Source organism: Montipora capricornis, chromosome 7, assembly GCF_036669925.1.
Source record: "Montipora capricornis isolate CH-2021 chromosome 7, ASM3666992v2, whole genome shotgun sequence".
Lineage (NCBI taxonomy): Eukaryota > Metazoa > Cnidaria > Anthozoa > Scleractinia > Acroporidae > Montipora > Montipora capricornis.
This window is the reverse complement of record NC_090889.1, coordinates 1251982-1271933: the sequence shown is the minus strand read 5'-3', so window position 1 is coordinate 1271933 and position 19952 is coordinate 1251982. Positions and strand designations below refer to the sequence as shown.

Here is a 19952-nt window from a genome sequence, read left to right as displayed (position 1 = left end):
TTCATCGTCATGCATACGACCCAAGAACTATGGCAAGCCTGTCTTTCTGACCTTGTGTTAGCACCTCTGATGCAAGGCGTATTTCCAAGGGATAGGCTACCTGTCATCAGCACCTACCCAGCCGGACTCATCGCGAATACGGACCCTCATGACCAACCTGGGACACATTGGGTGGCTATGTACTTTGAATCGCCTCGTGAAAGTGAATTCTTTGACAGCTACGGATTTCCTCCTGAAACTTACAACATGGATACCTACATTCTACGGGAAGTTACCTATTATAACGACAAACCACTGCAAGGACTGAACTCGGATGTTTGTGGAGGTTATTGTTTGTTTTATCTCATTCGGCGAGCACGGAATGTTGATATGAACACTGTTCAAGCTAAATTTAAACGATATGATTCTCAGTGGAACGATGCACAAGTTGAACGGAGTGTACACGCTTATTTTAATTCAGTCATTTATCCTAAAGTTAATGATTGCTTTCAACAAGGTTGTAAGTCATTTCGCTGTGTCCATAAGCAATAAAATCATGTTGAAAAGTAAACAAAATGTTGCTGTTTTTGTGTGTATTTGCTAGTAAAAGGGGTGGGAATTCTATCTCGTGTACACAAATCGTTGAAGCTTCGTCTTGTGAACATGTCTCAATTCAAGTGCCCCAGCAGTATTATCATTTCTGGCCCCAGCCAATGCGGAAAAACAACATTTACGCGCCAAATACTTCAACACGCAGATTGTTTATTTGAACGCCCCATTCGCAAGATCGTGTATTGCTACGGTCAATGGCAAGATTGTTTTAAGGAACAGGTAAAGGAAGTCACGTTTATGGAGGGTATTCCCGACGACATTCCCACCTTATTTCCACCCCCTCATCGTCCTGGTCTGCTCGTGTTAGATGACCTCATGAGAAACTGTAGCGATGACGAGCGCATTTTGGATTTGTTCACCAAAGTGTCCCATCATTGTGACGTCACCTGCATTTATTTGACACAAAACCTTTTCCCCCCAGGAAAGTTTTCCCGGAGCATTTCTCTTAATGCTCATTACATCATTGCCTTTAACAATCCTCGAGATACTTTGGGGTTGAGGACACTGGCACAACAGGCGTTCTCTGGTCGCGTTCCGTTTTTGTGGGAGAGTTTTAAAGACGCTACATCACAACCATTTGGATACTTAATGATGGATTTACATCCACGAACCCCGGACATTCAACGATTGCGAACAAGGATCTTCCCAGAGTCACATTCATATCCCATTGTTTACGTTAAAAAGAAAATCTATAAAACCGATGAACCCTTTCCGGTAGATTTCATTTAACGCCATGGCTTTGCAACTGTTGCACCGCGAGGAGACAGTAAACAATCAAAGTGGTGGTGACATGACTTTGCGTTCTAGAAAGATTTCAAAAGCTACCGAGAAAAGAAAACAAGAACTCGTCAAGGCTTCCAAAGTCAATCAACATTTACCCTTTCTCTGCACTTGTTTTACAAGCAGAGGGAAACAGCGGAAAGAGATGATATCTCACGCTAGTAAGGGACAAATAGAAGCCATCAGTGAAGTCGCTCTTAATCTACTTAAAGGGAACATTATGGTTCCAAGTTCATCATTTAAACGCTTGAAACCACACAAGTCGAAACTCCTGTATTTGACTCGCAAGACACCTAGTCTGAAGAAGAAAAAAGAAGTTCTCAATCAGCAAGGAGGATTCCTGCCAGCTCTCGCCTCTTTGATTGCACCGTTCGCTTTGGATTTATTGGGTAAAGTGCTAAAATGAAACACGTACAAAAGATGATGTTGGTTCCAGAGCATTTATTGCAAAGCCTTGAGACAGAACATCGCTTAACCTCACCTCCGCAACTCACGACCTTGACGCGCTTGGATCAAGACATGAAACATATCACGGATTCTACTTTGCCCGAGGATCAAAAAGTGGCCTTATTGGATCAACTATTACAACGGTACCAAGGATTGTCGAAACAAATGAAGAGCGAAACAAAGACGAAACCTGCAGGGACAGCGACAACAACTCCAAATGCGCCCACTCCAAACCATTCTCCAATGATATCCGAGATACAACCCAAAAAGACAGCACACAGGAAACTTCCAACCACACCCGCTGGTCCATCCAAAATTCCTGTCAGGATAGAAACACCACCTTCTCCTATCGAAAAGGAAACAGATCCTTGGATCTTTGAAACGCCCCAGATTCCACGGAGAAGAGGGTTATTAAAAGGTCCTACAGGGCGAGAACACCTATGGTTGCCCGATTAAGGAGTAATACAAAGTGGGAACCTTACTGAACAATAATGATGGAGCGAACACAAATGAATTACATTTTTTCATCTCTCATTTACGCGTGTGTTATTTATTGTTGCTCTAAACGGGTTCAAATAGTGCATGCATAATAGAACACTAATGATGCAGCGAATGCAAGTGAATTACAGCAACATTTTTTTTCTTTTCTCATTTGCGCGTGTGTGATTTATTTTCGCTCAAAAAAGCGTTGAAACAGTGCATGCATAATAGAACAATCATGATGCAGCGAATGCAAGTGAATTACAAAGAGAACTATCTCTCGCAAATAACACATTGTGATAAGCGTTCTCTGTTAATTCAGTAAAAAAGTTTGAAATGCTTGTTGGTGTGTATTTATTGACTTAACGATAGCCTTTTGCAAATAAAATTCGTTCGAGTTAGTCCGGTCTCGAATGTTTCATATTCTGTATGTCTGAACAGAACTGCATGATCAGAGTCACAGTATTTATTTAAGCGCAACGCAACATGTTTGTTTTAAGGTTACGATAGTCAAATAGTAGAAGAACAATCATTTATATGTAGAGTATAATTTAATAAAGCGTTTGAAATGTATATTGTTGTTTGCTCACTGCGTCAAATATTGTGAAAAGTATTTTGAAATACGATATGAAACCAACTCCCCCTTCACCATACCACAGTATAAAACGCTTCTCAAAATCCAAAGGTTTTTTTCAAGCGTTTTCAGAAAAGGTTTTATTCAAATCTGTTGAGTAGGCTTTCTTTGTGTCTGTGCACTGAAGGATGTCTTTGTGTATTCTTACCCGTGTTTCATTCACGCGCGAGGTTGAGAAAAAACTTTCCTTAAAAAAAAAAAAAAAAAAGGTTGTAACAACGGAGTTCACGTTTGTTTAAAAAGCGTAAAAGAGTTGAGAATGCTCCTCTTTTCCACACAAAACAACTTTTTTTCTTCTATATTCTTCCTTCTTCACGCTTCGATCGCCTCTACGCAAATTTAGTTTAAAAAAGAACAAAGCGTTTGTGGACTTGTCCAGGCGTGTAAAACCTTTTGTGTATGTGTTTTAAAATTCTGTTTGACTCGCTTCAAAACAATAGGGTTCTCACTTCACTTTGTAGGTACGTGACCCCAAGCCCAGAAAGTTAATGTAAACTGACGTCATCGGTGTCTCATTGGCCCGTGATTGCATCACCTTGACCTCATTGGCTCCCTATCTTTCCCATTGTTCTTTTCGCTATATATTAGCGTTACCACACGGATGGCTGGGTGGAAACAGAACACAGGCAAAGCAAACACATCTCGCTTACTTTCTCAATAAAAGAGACCTTCTGATTAACCTAACCCTAATTTATGCGACGACCTGGGATGCACGTGTTGTTTCACGTTTTAGGGTTACGCACTTGTTGTTTCACGTGTGAGGGATAAAACCGACACATTGCGTCATGCCCCAACATGCCCCTAATTTATGCACGCCCCCTTCTTTTGTCTTTTGATTGATGACGTCATTTGATGACTACCTGTCAAATCCGGTCTGAAAAAGCCGATACAACTACTGAAGTGTTAGCCAAGCTTGTTTCACTTAAGGATCATTTGGCCGATCTACCTCCCGAGTCTGAGGCGTTTTCGATTCTTAACGAAACCGTAGAACTATTACAGGAACGTAATCGCAAGATACGGATCGCGGATTCGTCCTAGGCCGGTTGGTTGACCGTTAAACACTACGAATCTAATCCCGTCTCATTGAGCGAGGACGACGACAAGAGAATTCGCGCTGCGGAGAGGCAGGCTCTGAGAGATCAAGTTCGACAAAGAAAGAAGCGTAATGTTGAGGAATTTGCGGTCCGCTTTGTAGAGCCCAGGTTTTTTGTTTTTGCCGTGCTCCTGTTCGGTCTCTCGTCAGCGCCTTACGTGTTTACAAAGGTTCTTAGGCCGTTAGTTAAGCATTGGCGCTCCCGGGGCATACCCTTGGTCTTGTATTTAGACGACGGCGCCGGATGCCTCCATGATTTCTCGGTAGCTCAGAGTACTGCTTCGGCTGTTAGATCCGATTTGGCCAATGCCGGCGTGGTCGCCAATGAGGAGAAATCTATTTGGGTTCCTACCCAGGTTTTAGAATTGTTGGGCATTGCCTGGGATCTTTCGTGTGGCCGCATATTTATTCCTCACCGCCGCATTGTCAAGTTGCTTAGGGCAGTCCTATCACTAAAATCTGGGTCTCGCTCCGTTACCCCACGCGTGGTCGCCTCTGTTGCAGGGCAAATTATTTCCCTCACACCGGGTTTTGGCAACATTACACTCCTTATGTCCAGATGCCTCCAGTCATTCGTCAAACTTCACAGCGGGTGGGATTGTCCTTTGGATTTTAGGTCCTATCAGTTTTTCTCCGAATGCCTCCAGGAAATTGATTTCTGGCTTTCTAACTGTGCCAGACTCAATAGTAGGTCTCTCACCAGATATTCACTTTCCGTGACTCTCGTGTTTTCCGACGCCAGCAGTTTCGCCTGCGGTGGGTGTGCCTTCCGCGTTGATAGCGAGGAGTTCGATCTTTTCTTTCAAGCGTTTTCCTCTTTGGACTCCGGTTTGGATAGTAACGCCAGGGAATTGTTAGCCATTCTTTACGGCCTGAAATCGTTTTGGGCTTCCCTTACGGGCAAAGTGGTCAAGGTCTTTACAGATAGTAAGAACGCGGCGTCTATTTCCGCCAAGGGGGGCAACAGCCTTCGTTTGCATGCTTTAGCTCTCGAAATTTTCGCCTATTGTGCCGCACATGATATTTCTCTTGAAGTTGAGTGGATCCCACGCTCACTCAACTCTTACGCGGATTCGGTCAGCCGCGTTGTTGATTATGATGATTGGGCTGTTTCCACTATTTTCTTCGAACATGTTAGCAGTATTTTTGGTCCTTTTGACGTCGATCGTTTCGCATCCTCTCTTTCCGCTAAGTGCGAGCGTTTTTACTCTAAGTTCTGGTGTCCCGGTTGCGAAGGCGTGGACGCTTTTAGTGCCAGTTGGGGCGGCGTTAACAACTATTTGGTTCCTCCAGTCTTTCTTGTCGCGCGTACGTTAGCGCATTTGGAAACGTCTCGCGCGCACGGTACGCTTATCGCCCCCAAATGGCCTTCTGCGAGTTTTTCTTCTAGGTCACCCTCGGGATTCAGTTTCCCGAATCATAGAATTTTCTGACCCGTCAGGTATTTTTGACGATTCCCACTTGGGGTTCCCTACTATTTTTAGCGCTTGCCGTTTTCGCGCTCCTGTACTTGTTATTTATTTGGACGCCAGCTCGCGTGTTTAGAGCCGTTATTCAAGCATTGGTACTTTATTGCAGAGCTTTTCGCGCTATTCCATGTAGCGCTTTTAGCGGTTCACGGACGGCTATCGTTGCTTTATAGCGGTTCACCTACGCTGTGTGGCGCTTTATAGCGGTTCGTGTGTGTCCCTTGTCGCTCTATAGCGGTTCGCGTACAATATTTAGCGGTTTATTCCAGTTCGTTTTTTTTTTTTTCATAGTTTTTTTTCATAGTTTATCTTTTGTAAACGTATGACCTTTGTTGGCAACGTTGTTCGGATTTTAGGGGTTTTTGTTTTCTCTGTATATTGTTGTGATTGCCTATACACGTTATTGGCTGTCCACGTTTAATAAATTGCAATCGGTATTCCACGTCTACCATTTTTTCCTCATTTCTCTTATGCCTTATTTTTTCCTTTATTTGTGTACAAGTTCCAGGGTATCACGCGTTCACCATCCGGCTTTGGAGAGCCTGCATACGCACATTCCGGCGGTTCTTGCCCACAGCAAGGCTCCTAGCACGTTCAAGACCTACCACGGTTGTTTCAAACGTTGGAAATCTTAGGCTAGTGGTTTCCCAGAGGTTATTTCCTTCCCGGCTCAAGAGAAGCACGTAGCCTTGTATTTAATTTCGTTAGTTCAATGAGGGTCTTCATATTCCTCCATTCAGCAGGCGTTCTACAGTATAAGCTCTTTTAATAATGCTTGCGGGGTCTCGAATCCTTATAAATCAGCTTTTCTTCTGGCTATTCTAGAAGGTTGTAAGCGCGTTGCTTCGAAACCGTCTAAGTTGAATACGGTACCCATTTTGCCTGAGCATTTGGTCGCGTTAGTTAATAGATTTTCTACGCCCTCAGCATCCCTCGGGGATATCAGAGAAGTTTGTTTTTGTTTGCTTGCTTTTGCTGGTTTTTTGCGCTTTGACGAGTTAAGTCGTCTTAGGTGGTCTGACTTTTTTTTCTTTCAAGATCATATTGAGCTCTACGTTTCCAAAAGCAAAGTTGATCAATTGGGTAAAGGATGTACTTTGGTTATCGCTAGTACTGGTACCACCACATGCCCCTGCGCTATGCTGCTCCAATATGCCGCGCTGGCTAAGCGTAATCTTGATTCGGTTGAGTTTGTCTTTCAAAACCTTAGTTTTTCCTCTTCCAAGGGTTATTCTCTTCGTTCCGGTACGAGTTTGTCTTACACCAGGGCGAGGGAAGTCGTTTTGGCTAAGTTTCGGGCCATCGGGGTTGATACGTCGGGTATAGGTTTGCACTCGCTTAGGATAGGGGGCGCTTCGGCTGCGCTTAATAGCGGAGTTCCCGATCACGTCATTAAAAACCACGGCAGGTGGAAATCTGACTCTGCCAAGGAATTATATTGCCGTGAAAATCTCCGACGACAGCTTCTTGCTACTTCGCGCATAGGTCTCTGAGTTACGGGCGCTCGCTCTCGTTCTTTGTTTTTCTCGACACGACTGGTCGTGTCCTTCCTATTTCAACGTGTTGTTGCCTTTCTGCTGATTAGAACTTAACCGTTTTCTCTGTGGCGGAACGCAGTGACATAGCAGAGAAATATGTTTATGTTCCGAATTTGCATTTGTGGCTGCAGTTTGATCCTCTGGGGATTTTACGCCACATCTCGGTATTTAAGCCTTGTCGCCTCTCGCGTTAGTCACTCGACACAGCCAGTTTTACCGCGCGCACCTTGCCGAGCTTAATTTTTCCTAGTATGCTGTTTACGTTTAGTCTCGTAGTTTACAGTGTTGTAATTCGTTTTTTCTCCGCCGCTACTTTATTGCTTGTATGTTAGCTTTTCGCGGCCCCAATAAACACAACTGATGGTGTCCTTCCTATTTCAACGTGTTGTTGTCTTTCTGCTGATTAGAACTTAAACGTTTTCCCTGCGGCGGAACGCAGTGACATAGCAGAGAATTACATGAAGTAGATGCTTCAGCTCACATGAGCCAATCTCAGCATAATGCAAGTCATCCTACTGATGAGTCTTATCGAGGTAGGTGCTTCAGCTCACATGAGCCAATCCCAGCATATTGCAAGTCATCCCACTGATGAGTTACAAGACGTAGGTGCTTCAGCTCACATGAGCCAATCCCAGCATAATGCTGGGCATCCCACTGATGAGTTACGTGACGTAGGTGCTTCAGCTCACATGAGTCAGTCCCAGCATAATGCAAGTCTTCTCACTGATAAGTTACATGAAGTAAGTGCTTCAGCTATGCAGAAGAAAACTGAAAGCCTACCACAACCAGAATTAATTAGATTGTCTTCAAAACTTTCATCTAAATGGAAGGTTCTTGCTAGAGTTTTAGGCTTTGATGAAGACAGTATCCAAGTAATAGAACACGACTACAAAAACGTTGTTGAACGAAGGTATCAGTCGCTGTTGATATGGAAGGGTGTGACGATATTGCATTGTTACTAAGAGCCAATCAGATCTTTCTATTTACATGTGCTCGATTTAACTTGTTATTGTCTCTGGTCTTGGACATGACCGCTAGTAGGTTTATAGTTCGGTCATTAAACCAGTTGAGTTTATGTACTTTGAGTCTTCTCTTTTCAACGGGATCAAGGTGTTAAAGCCAATTACGAAGTGTTAGAAACTGGACTACGTGATTCTCTCGTAGGGCGAAGGGATTTGGCAGAAGAGTTTTGTTATTTTCATAACGTTTAATGTTATTAATGCATACATACGATACTACTTCAACCTTACTTCCTCGCCTTTGTATTTCATTTGCACCAATTTTTAAAGTGAATTATTTTTGTTGTGTATTTGATTATATTCATATAGATATTTGCACGCTATAAATTTTAAAATTGTATTATATTATATTATTATTATTATTTCGAAATCACTGAGTTCACGCAGTAACTGTCATTCACTCTCGGCTACTCTCATTGACTCTCGAGAGCTCTCAACGAATTGGAACCTGCTTAAATTTTTCATGAGAGTTGGTAAAAGTTTTGTCTCGTTTGGCTGCGCACAAGAGTTTAAGCAAGAGCTTTGCGGTCAGTAGTTGCAGCTTTTTTTTTTTTTCAGCAAGCTGAGATAAAAAAACGGAAAAAAAGCATGGTGTCGGATTCGGTGAACCAAGGACAACGCCAACGCAAAAGGATTTTAAAAATAATTATCCCCTTCGTCCTTATTAAACAAAAGCATTAGACATAAACAACCTTAAGCTTTTCGTTTGCGCACGTAGTTCATTTTACTGGTTAGCTAGTTGCCATATTTACGTCCGGAAGGGTTTTGCTGGGGTGTTTCCCAGGCTCTCTCTTTAAGTCAAAATACGAGAAGAACGCGAAACAAAATGCAAGAAACTTCAATTTTATTGAATCTGACGCGACCAAATTCATAACTTGCCTGGTTCTCTTATGGGCTAATGGGAAAAAAACGAAGACTTTCTATTGGTTAAAAGTGACAGATCGACGTTTCACAAAATTTGCATAAATTAAACTCTTTGAAACGCATAAATTATAAATTTTTGTGTCTGTCCGCTTAATGACAATAAAAATTAGCCAATGAGCGCGCGACAATTTCGCAGTCATTGTAAAAAGTTCTTTTTACAATAACTGTCTGAATTCTCCCGCGGTCATTAGATAATTTTTATCCTTCAATAAGTATGGAGAAATGTAAAAATTTTAATCTATGCGAAAATCCGTGCAACTGTGAGTGAAACTGTCAACTTTTTAACCAATAAAATTTTATTAGCTGTTACCAATCAGAAAGCGAGAAAAGCTACTGACAATGTTCACGTCAATTTGAATAGAATTCATGAGACGGCTGTTTACTGCGTCTTTTCCCCTCATTTTATCCCGCAGCTCCTGATTTCCATAGCTACTTTGACAATGTTATGACGCAAGAGGACTAAAATGGCGGAGGACAAAAGAACCATTGTTATTCCGATTAGGCCTTGCTAATTACGTATTGCTATGTTCGCTTTGTATTTTTTGTTTTTGTTTTGTTTTGTTTTATAGAACAGACTAGCTATATACAGACTATTTCGGATCCGGTGCATAAAAGACCAACCGGCTTTGGGAAGGAGAGGCTATGGTCTCGAGCGCACAGATTCTGCTTTACGCTTGTACACAATCTTTCTAGATTCTGCACACGCATGCTGGTTTTTCGTAATTTTTGATTGCACTCACGTGAAAAGACGGCCATGTTGGTGCCAAAACAATTTAAAAAATGTAGCTCAAGTCTTGCATAATAATAGAGTCAAATTAACAAAAGACTTTTTCGCTATTGTGCTTTCCACAAACATGGCCGTCGTGACGTCAGGTGCAATCAAAGAATTGTGCTAAGTTGCCATAGAGAAAAAAAACTGCGGTTATTAATTCATGTGGATTCCCTCGTACGTTTGCTTGAGTTCATTCAACTGAAGCTACTTGGATTTTCCGCTAAATTTAACCCCAGAAAATCTGATAAAAAAAACTCAATACATCGAAGTCCTTAGAATGCTTGCAGTACTTTCTTTCCAGTTAGACAAGATCCTTTAATTCAAAGTGGCACTTCAAATATTCATTCACTTCATTCATCGAGTCCTTCATGGAAGCAATTAAACCAAACAAATTGACCTGCTCTCAACTGAATGGCTTCATAGCTCTGTTGGTAAGCGCAGAGGTCTTGGGTTCGAATCCCTTTTAGGTGTCTAATAGCCTTTTTCACGGTTGGTTTTTCTCATTTGCATTTCAATGCAATCTTACCTGGATGCGAGGCGATTTCGGGTTAAAACTGCAAGATAGCCCGAAATTGCTTCGCCTCCACGTTAAATTACATTGTAATCCAAATTAGAAAAACTAACCGTGAAAAGGCTATTGCAGCTCTGTGCTCAGTTACCAGGCCTTGGAATAAAAGCAAGGCTGGAGTTGACCTTGCTTTGATACAAACCTAACTGCTTTTCTTATGTAAATAGAAACTCGTCAGCATTACAACAACATGATTTACATAAAGAAATCAATGTGGATTGTATCAAAGGAAGGTCAACTCCAGCCTCGCTTTCTTTCAAAGGCCTGGAAACTTAGCACAGAACTGTAAAATGATCTTTTGGTTTAAATTGTCCAGGTAAGAGCGAGGGTCACTTCCCTCTTTTGACTATAGCCCGCATTTAATGTATAAATTCATTTCATAGGGCAGTTTCATTTACAGACAAGACCGCATACGACCGTTTCGTCTACCAAAATTACTTTAATTTGCCTGATTGACTCTAAGAAATGTTTACAGTGTTCCGTCAGTTTGTCTATCAAGTCCCACTATTTATATTAATTATATATATATTTTTCATTTTTTTTTTTGATTTTTCCTCGAGTTTTGTACTTTTTTTTCTTAAAGTTATATGCAGGTAGCTTTAGAACGAAATCACTTTGCTCGCATCGTCGAAGATCTTTTTGAAAGCCGTTAGTAAGACAAAGCGTAAATGGCGGTTACGTTCCAAGCAAGTAAGCGGAGATTAACATCTCAAAACCCTAAAGGTTAATAGCAAAGCACTTTAAAGTGCAACAATGACAACTCTTCTTTTGCAACTATAGTATGTTTGACTAAACATAAAAAGGGTTCGCGAGCTTCCTTTCTAAAAAATGATGATTTCTCTCCTACATGTATTTTGTTTCCCCCTCAATTAAGAGGAGAAGCCAAATGACTGATTATGTTTAGCTGGGCCACTATTAAGCAAGGGGTCACTGAGTTAAGGAGTGTTTATACACCCTGATATAGCGTACTAATACTCCTACATCTCTTTCGTGCCACACATACGTGAATTGAAATAATCTTAAGCCTCTTGCTGTATTATTCCTCTCCTGAATATATTTTGTTTCCCCCTCAATTAAGAGGAGAAGCCAAATGATCGATTATGTTTAGCTAGGCCACTATTAAGCAAGGACTTACTGAGTTAACCAGTGTTTTTACACCCTGATAAAGCCTACTAATACTCCAACATCTTCTCTTCCATGCCACACCTACGTGACTTGATGTAATCTTAAGCCCCTTGCCGTATGATTCCTCTCCTGGATATATTTTGTTTCCCCCTCAATTAAGAGGAGAAGCCAAATGATCGATTATGTTTAGCTAGGCCACTATTAAGCAAGGACTTACTGAGTTAACCAGTGTTTTTACACCCTGATAAAGCCTACTAATACTCCAACATCTTCTCTTCCATGCCACACCTACGTGACTCGATGTAATCTTAAGCCCCTTGCCGTATGATTCCTCTCCTGAATATATTTTGTTTCCTCCTCAATCAACAGGATATTTTTCTACTATTTTTCGATGCCGCTGTTGTAGTAGGATTAAAAAGCCAACATCAATCATACCGAATACTGGGTGATGATCACACTGGATTTCGATTTAGGTCTCCGAAATAACTACTGCTTGTGCCTACAAAATCTTGGAAAACGTTCTGCTTGTGATCGCTAGCTAACGATTGTCAAACCTTGTCGGGTTTGTTTATATTTTATTTCGCAAAGCAATTAATTATTGTAGCAATTGTTGTATTAATGAATATTCTAAACAATATTGACTGCTGTCAAAGGCAAAAAGATATTGCTTTGTTCTGCGTTAGCACAGATGTTGATAGTGATTGCCAAAACATGTCACAATAATTTCTCATTTAGTTAGTCTGGAATAAAACTGAGACTGATCGATTCCGTGGTCCTTTGGAGTTTACGACATTAGAACATAATTGTGTGTTAGGTTGTCTGTCTGATTGTCTACGCCTTTTTTAATCGACCTAAATATGAATGAGGCCTAGCTTTTGAATTTCACATTTTCTCTGACTCTAAAAACTAGTACTGTTACTGAATGACAACTACTTTAGCTAGCTTTTATAATTTTAGACTTGACCACTTTCTTGTTGAGGCCTTTGCATTTGTCGCCCCACGAACTGCTCTTGCGTCATCTTCAGTTTCTTCACCCACGTCCTCAACTCCTGAGTATTTTGCTCCATCGTACTTTGATTCGTCCACCAACGGGAGGTACTGCAACATATAGAAATAAGAAAGGTTTTCTCAGTATCATGCAATTAGTTTTTACTTCTTTTTCTTTATTTTTTTGGCTTGAAATAAATTGTAATCAACAAAACTGAAATTCATCCTAGAAACGTCTTTATGCCCATCACCCACAACAAAGTGACCAAAAACTCCGACGATAAAACACTTTAAACTTCACGCGTTTCTCGTAAAGAGTTAACACACAGATATTTGAAGAGGAAAATGATGACATGGATAGGATATTGAATCAAGTTGCCTATATAGGTTTCGAACGATCCAGTGTGAATAGGTAAAAAACGATATATAACGCCACTGGGAATAAATACTTTTTGTAGAATTTTGAAAACGTGTCAGAGTGGGTAGCCCTAAAGCAATAGTAGCATTCTAATTTGAATTTGACTTTACGTAGCACTTAACTCAATTTATTACACCATTTTACATGTACAGAAACAACTTCCAAATAAGCCCACTTCATCTCTCAGTTCTACCTTTAGCAATTGCACTGATATCGCCGAGTTTCCCTTCTTCCCGTTTATAAAATTAAAAAGGAAACCACGGTTTGTCATTCAGAAAAAATCCCATCCAACGTTCCCTTTATTTATCATCTTCCTACAACCCGTTGCAACCTTATTTTTGTAATAATCGCTAAAACTGGACATTAAAAAAAAAAAAGGAGATTATTGCCCAGAGAAAATTAAATGGATTTACGTGGAGTGTGACATGCCTAATTAGTTATTTCCCACGATGCAGTTGGGGCATTCCTGTCGTCCGGGACTTTCTCTAGCTCTTATCCAGTGCAGAAGACAGGCGTAGGGCCTCCTTCAGTAACTAATTCAAGAGAGTCAAGATCATTTTCCCCTCCTCTTTTCTTAGTTTCTTGTGGATGGCGGGTGTGCCCTCACCTTTGCTGGAATCATGCCTTCTAAATTTAGTTATTTCTTAGAAGGTACCATGCTGATTTTAAATAAACGGCCTAGCCCAGCAGGGCTCGACCAAAATATCCCAAACATATGTGGTATTAATATCTGTTTCCAAGAAAACAGAGCTCGCTCCAAGCAACGCCTTGGCAAAAATATCAGTCTTTATGCATGGCGCATGAAGAAAAAAAAAAGAAAAGAAAAAAGAAAAAGAAAGAAAAAAATAGCACCTTGAAAACGTCTTGTTACTGACCTCTCCTTCGATGAACGAGCGCAACCTCTTGGAAATATTTACGAAATCAGGGCGAAGTACTGGGATCTCTTGCCAGCACATCTCCATCAAGTTATACCTGATGATAAAAAAAGGAGAAGGTGAGAAGCCTATATCTCCAGCAATTCTTCCTTCAACCCTTTCGCAAGAAGGTTTATGTTTAGATATTTTTTCGCTGCAAAATGCATTGATTCTACGTTTAAGGTCTTGCGACCTTTTTTGATGGATATAATGCCATTGCTTTTGATCGGACATTTGGATGTTGATTTGAAAACGTATTGAAAGATATATAAAGTTCTCCGGTAAAGTATAGCACTAAACACTAAACATGACAGAGAGAAAGTATCTCGTTCCAGACTTGACGTAAGGGACGGGTAGTGCTTATACAGATAAAAGAGGTTCTTGATTTGGAATTTATCTGCGTCTTGTTTCTTTGAGAAAATATAAATGGTACATTCGAACACTTTGGGACACTTTATTTTAGGGTGCATAATTACAGTAGAAAAAAACTGTACTCTCCCTTATAGCCCTGTTAAACTAACCTCGATTATCCGGAAATCGATTATCCGGATTTCGCGATTATCTGGAATAACTTTTCTGGTCCCATTTTTTTCCTAAATATTTATTAGTCACATTCATTATCCGCAGAAACGCTATCTTACGCCGAACTGAGATATAAAATTCCAGTCAGAACTGAATGTGTTTCGCATCAAAAGACAATTTAGGGCAAGTTTACTGCTCGAGTGATCTTAAACGCGCCGAACACGCACCGTAACTAATGCAGTGCATTTCATTGAGCGTTCATAGGCTCAAAGTTGTTTTGTAGCTAAGTGAAATTTCACGCTCCGCTTCCCCGATCAGCGTTGGTATGATAAAAACAAGCTAGTGTCATGAAAAGTATTTCCATCATGTTGACAAAGCGTAAGCGTTCAATTCTTTCTATACAAGATAAGCAGTCAATAATTCTTCGATTGGAAAAAGGCGAAAAAGGAACGAGCTTATCCAGTGAATATGGCGTCAGTAAACAGCAGATTTCGGACATCCGCAAAAACAAAGTCAAGATTATGAAGTCTGCCGACAGCCTGGAGATCGATCATGAAATAAAACGAAAATCATTGAAAGTTGCACATGATGAACAGCTGGATGAAGCCCTATACGCATGGTTCATAGAGCAAAAAACAGCTGGCACACCAATTTCTGGACCCCTTCTGCAAGAAAAAGCAAAGCACTTTCACAGTCAATTACATGAGGAGAACGCGAACGGCGAAACCTTCAAAGCTTCGACAGGATGGCTTGAGCCTTCAGTCAGTTCAGTTAAAGATGAAAGTAGCGACGAGGAAGATGAAAGTCGAGATGAGCAAACTGTTACAAACACTGAAGCTGTTGAATGCTTTAAAAAGTGTTTGACATGGATGGAGAGACAGAACAATGTGGAAGCTATTCAACTTATGCAACTTTGAAGAATGATGGAATTAGCGACACGTACACGCTGTAGAAACTTGAAGCAAACTGATTTACTTGAACATTTTAGGCAGAGATGACTTGTTTGGTTCATTCTTACATAATTCTCGAATAAATGTTACGGTTTACAAATGTATTCAGTGCTGACTCATTAATATTCATATTTTCGATTATCCGGACTATTCGGGTCAGTCCCTAAGGGTCCAGATAATCGAGATTCGACTGTATTCGTTGTGAATAATAAATAGAAAGCAAGAAAATAATTAAAAAAAAAAAAAAAAAAAAACGTAATTGGTGCGGAGACATTGGAGGACCTGAAGAAAAGAAAGCACTGCTTTTGCTCTGCTTTCTGTTATACGAGGCCGAAAATACTTTGAAACAAGATATAAATACTCCAGAAATTTGAAATAAATAACCAAAAAAAAAAGCAAGGTGAAACCAGTCCGGTGTGGTTAACACATAACGCATGCGCACAACCATTTCAGCGGACAATTAGCAGCCATGGACAGCTGGTTCGGCATTGCTGGGCCTCATCAGCATGGCGTGGCTAACGTTAACATACCAGGTGCTGGCCACTGCGGATTGGTGTTAGCGTGTGTCACCTTCTTTTTTTGTCTTTTTCACATAGAAATAAATAAAAACTCGAAAGAAATGTTCTAATAATACTAATTGCTTATAACTGTAGGACGACTGCAAATTTTTTTTGGTTATTACAAAACACAAAATGACTTAGAAAAACATTTGACAATAAAAAATTGCGACAGAACGTTTCTTAAAAAAAAGTTAAACAAAAAGTTTCTCAAGTATGAAGTCCATTTGGATGATTGACAATTGACGGTTTGGCTTCTTTAGGTTTGAGACCTTGTTCTAATTTCTTGCTTACAAAATCTGGTTGCAAAGTGGGGCCAATCCATTAGTTGAAACTTGATCTTTGAATGGTAGACTAATTCTGATTATGTCCACCTCGTCTGTATTCAGTAAACATAGTGGAGAGAAATACTGACAAGAGCAACATAGTCACAACCTCATTGAAAAGCTCTGGGAACGAGGTTGAAAGTCAGAATTAGTCTACCATACAAAGATCAAGTTTCAGCTAGATCCCAAGCCTAAAGAAGTCAAACCATCAATTGTCAATCAGCAATGCGTTGTTTATCATTTTGTATGTGATGTGTGCGATGCTACAAAGCCCGACACCTTTTTCAACGTGTTGTTGAACACAAAAATTCGGCAACCGGCAAGCATTTTCATGAAGCGCATGGTAGGGGCGATCTTTTGAATGAGAGCCATTTCAAGATTATGAGAAAGTGCCAAGGCAAATTTGATCGTTTAGTGTTTGAAATGCTTTACATCAAGAAATTCAAACCTAATTTGAACGTCCAAACGGACTCCATACGTGCGAAACTTTTTAACTTGTAAACTATTTTCATCTCTTATTGTTCGCCTTATTATTTATAGAACTTAGTTTTTATACATTTTTGACTAGATAATGACGTTACGGTAACGTCGAAACGTCGTCGATTATTATTCAGCTTTTTAGCTTTTTAGATCTTAGAAAGTGCTTAAGAAATGTTCTGTCGAATTTTTTTCTTGTCAAAAAGTTATTCCATGAGCGTGTGCTGGATATGAGATGGTAAATAGCCAACGAGGCGCGTGGCGCCGAGTTGAATTTAACCAGTCTTATATCCAACAAGCGGGAATGTAATAATTGTTTCATTAAATTATCAATAAACACTGAACGCTTGGACACTTGCAAACTAAGGCTAATCAGTTTCCAGCTTGGCAACACCTGACACAGTCGCTTTCCACATTAGGTCATGCGAGAGGCGGTTGTAGAGGAAAGCTTCAATGCCCCCCCTCCCCTCCAAGGTGACCTGCAGCCTTCTAAAATAGGAAGTATTTTGCAAAAAAAGGCACCCGTCAGTTTATTAATTTCTTAGGTGCGCACCCCCTTCTAAGAAAAATCCTCTATTCGCCCCTGCATAAGTTATACGAGTTGATAACCGAGATTGAGTGAACTCATCAGAAAGCTAGCAACGGAATATCCAAGGTTGAAAATTTAATAATACTTTATATTTCCACAATCAGAGAGTAACTCATTGCGAAACAGTCGTTAATCCGCCTGAACAATTACTTTATTATGTAATTGCTAGGAAGTGTCCAACCACAGAAGTTGGAATATTTGTTCTAGTTCACGATCATTTGTTCACTTCTTTGTCATAACGTTTGCTCTGAATTCTTTCCTTTAAATAAGACATATTGCCTCGAGTGCACTATGATTAAAATAATAATAATAAATAAATAAATAAATAAATATTTAATCTTGGGTTTACAAAAGACGAATTGCTTATTTTTAAAATGTGGACGGTAACTCACAGGTTGTTGGCGATGTGTGCAGGCTTCGGCATGCGATATCTTCTTTTCAACTCCTCCATTGTCTTGCCCTCAGACCAACCAGGGTATGGTATGCCTCCTATTGATTGTCAAATGTTTTGTTACGGTTTTTGTTGAAATGAGATACAAATTTAGGCTTTAATGGAAGATGGCGCCTGAAGGCGTTTACAGAGGATTCGTAGTACTAATCACGTAAACAAATATAAACGTGAGAATCAAGCAGAAACTCGGTAAGCAGCAAACAAACACACAAAAAAAACAAGAAAATCCAGTACATGGGAGAATTTCCAAATAAATTCACCTGAAATAACAATTTTAGGTATCGAGGGTTTAGAACAAACCAAAACCGGCCAACAAACACAAACACAACCAAAAATACCGCGGTTAGCCATGGGAGATAACAATCGAACTCACACATCCTTGCGATATCCCTCTTAATTAAAACCTTTTAGCTTAAAATAATTTCATGGGTACCCACCAATTGTGAATATCTCATAGAGAACGACTCCATAGGACCACCTGTAAGACAGAAACACAAACATACGCACACACACGTTTTATTTAGGACTGGGTTGCAGGGATGCAAGGTGCAGGGATGGCGCAATGGTCAGAGTACTCACCTCCCACCAATGTGGCCTGGGCTCGATTCCCAGACTCGGCATAATAATAATAATAATAATAATAATAATAATAATAATAATAATAATAATAACTATTAACCATCCATGGCGCTCTTCATCCCAGCTACAACGTAGCCGTCTGTACTTACAAAGAAGAGAAGGAGGGCGTGGACTAAGAAGTGTTGAAGACGCCATAAATATTGAAGAAAGAAATATCAAGATCTACATCAGCCAGAGCCAGGAACGTTTGTTGAAAGCTACACGGGATAGGAAGAATGTCGATGAAATTGAAACTTCAAAGGAGTATAAGGAATGGATAAAGAGGAAAAGAATTGAGGACTGGTCTGTAAAGCAGCTGCATGGGCAGTTCAAGGGAGAGACAGAGGACCTATCTGGTGTTTCCTGGAATTGGATAAGAACTGGTGAACTGAAGAAGGCCAGATATTGTAATTCAGAAAAAGAAGGCAAAGGAAACAATCATTGTGGGCATAGTTAAATAGTTGTTCCCGGAGATAGCAACGTACGGCAAAAAGAAACTGAAAAGTATAAAACGTACCAAGACCTGGCAAGAGAGATTAAAAGGATCTGGAAATCAAGGACAAAAGTGGTGCCAGTGGTAGTAGGTGCATTGGGTTCAGTGTCAAAGAAGCTGGCAGGCCACTTGGAGCAACTAGGAATTAAGGACCGAACAAGAAAGATGCAAAAGTCGGCACTCCTCGGATCGGCACATATCCTCAGAAAAGTGCTGGAAGTCTGAGGTCTCGGGATGAGACTTGACTGGATATTTCTCCCCAGGGAAAAACCCTGTGCTCAATTCTACATAATAATAATAATAATAATAATAATAATAATAATAATAATAATAATAATATAGGTGAAATAAGACTAATGAAGATGAAGATGATTCAACGGTACTCCATAAAAATTACAACACTTAAGATATACAGACGACTGCTAGCTTTAAACGGATCGGACTGAAATGTTACACCCAGCAACTTCAGACTGGGTTTTCTATCTATAAAAGTCAGAGGAACTGGTAAAGCCTTAGTGGGTTTGCCTTTTAGAAGTATCTTCCACGTTTTCTTGAAGTTTAGTTGCATGCGATTAACAGTTGTCCATTCAACAATAGATAAATAATTAAATCATCAGCAAATTTTACAAGCGAATTTTGATTCGGTGCGATGACCTTGATATCACTGACTATGATAGAAAGCAATATATGGCCTAATACAGTGCCCTGGAGGACACCTCTATTAATGTTTAAATGATTCGTAACAACGCCATCAACAACAACTCTTTTTTTTCTCCTTGTCAAAAAACTAATAATCCAGGCATCATGTGTAGGTTGAGTTTGTTGATTCTCTACTATTCACAGAGAGGTTTTTCTCCAGACATTCCGGTTTTCCCTGGCTCTCCTCAAAAGTCTGGAAATTTAATCGTCAAAAGCACATACACATCACTTTTGCTTGACAGATTTGCAGGATCTCCGAAGAGTATCTCAGGTGCCGTCCACTTTATTGGCATACAGCCCTAGGGAGAAAACAGCATTGCATTTTCGTGTTAAAAACAGAACGTCAAAGAGGTACACAGAGAACAAAGTGAAAGGGAATCCATCAATAATGTAACCCACCTTTTTGGCATTGCCATGTCCATATTTAAAGTTCTGGTAAGATAACCCAAAATCAGTGACCTTGCACACACGGTTTTGATCAAGAAGTACATTTCGTGCTGCAAGATCACGG

At 40.2% G+C, this 19952-nt stretch overlaps 1 protein-coding gene across 1 annotated transcript in view; it reads right to left on the bottom strand.

Moving 5' to 3' along the window:
- Window positions 1–10758: 10758 nt before the first annotated feature.
- Window positions 10759–19952, bottom strand: part of LOC138057350 (tyrosine kinase receptor Cad96Ca-like) — a 13264-nt gene continuing 4070 nt past the window's right edge. Inside the window, exons 4-9 of the mRNA XM_068903389.1 lie at window positions 19841–19952; window positions 19664–19740; window positions 18069–18109; window positions 17573–17669; window positions 13721–13817; window positions 10759–12538 (exon numbers count right to left, since the gene is read on the bottom strand). The exon at window positions 19841–19952 is cut by the window's right edge and continues 8 nt beyond it. Coding sequence (XP_068759490.1) covers window positions 12386–12538; window positions 13721–13817; window positions 17573–17669; window positions 18069–18109; window positions 19664–19740; window positions 19841–19952 — 577 coding nt within the window. The 3' untranslated portion in view covers window positions 10759–12385. The remainder of the gene's footprint in view (window positions 12539–13720; window positions 13818–17572; window positions 17670–18068; window positions 18110–19663; window positions 19741–19840) is intronic.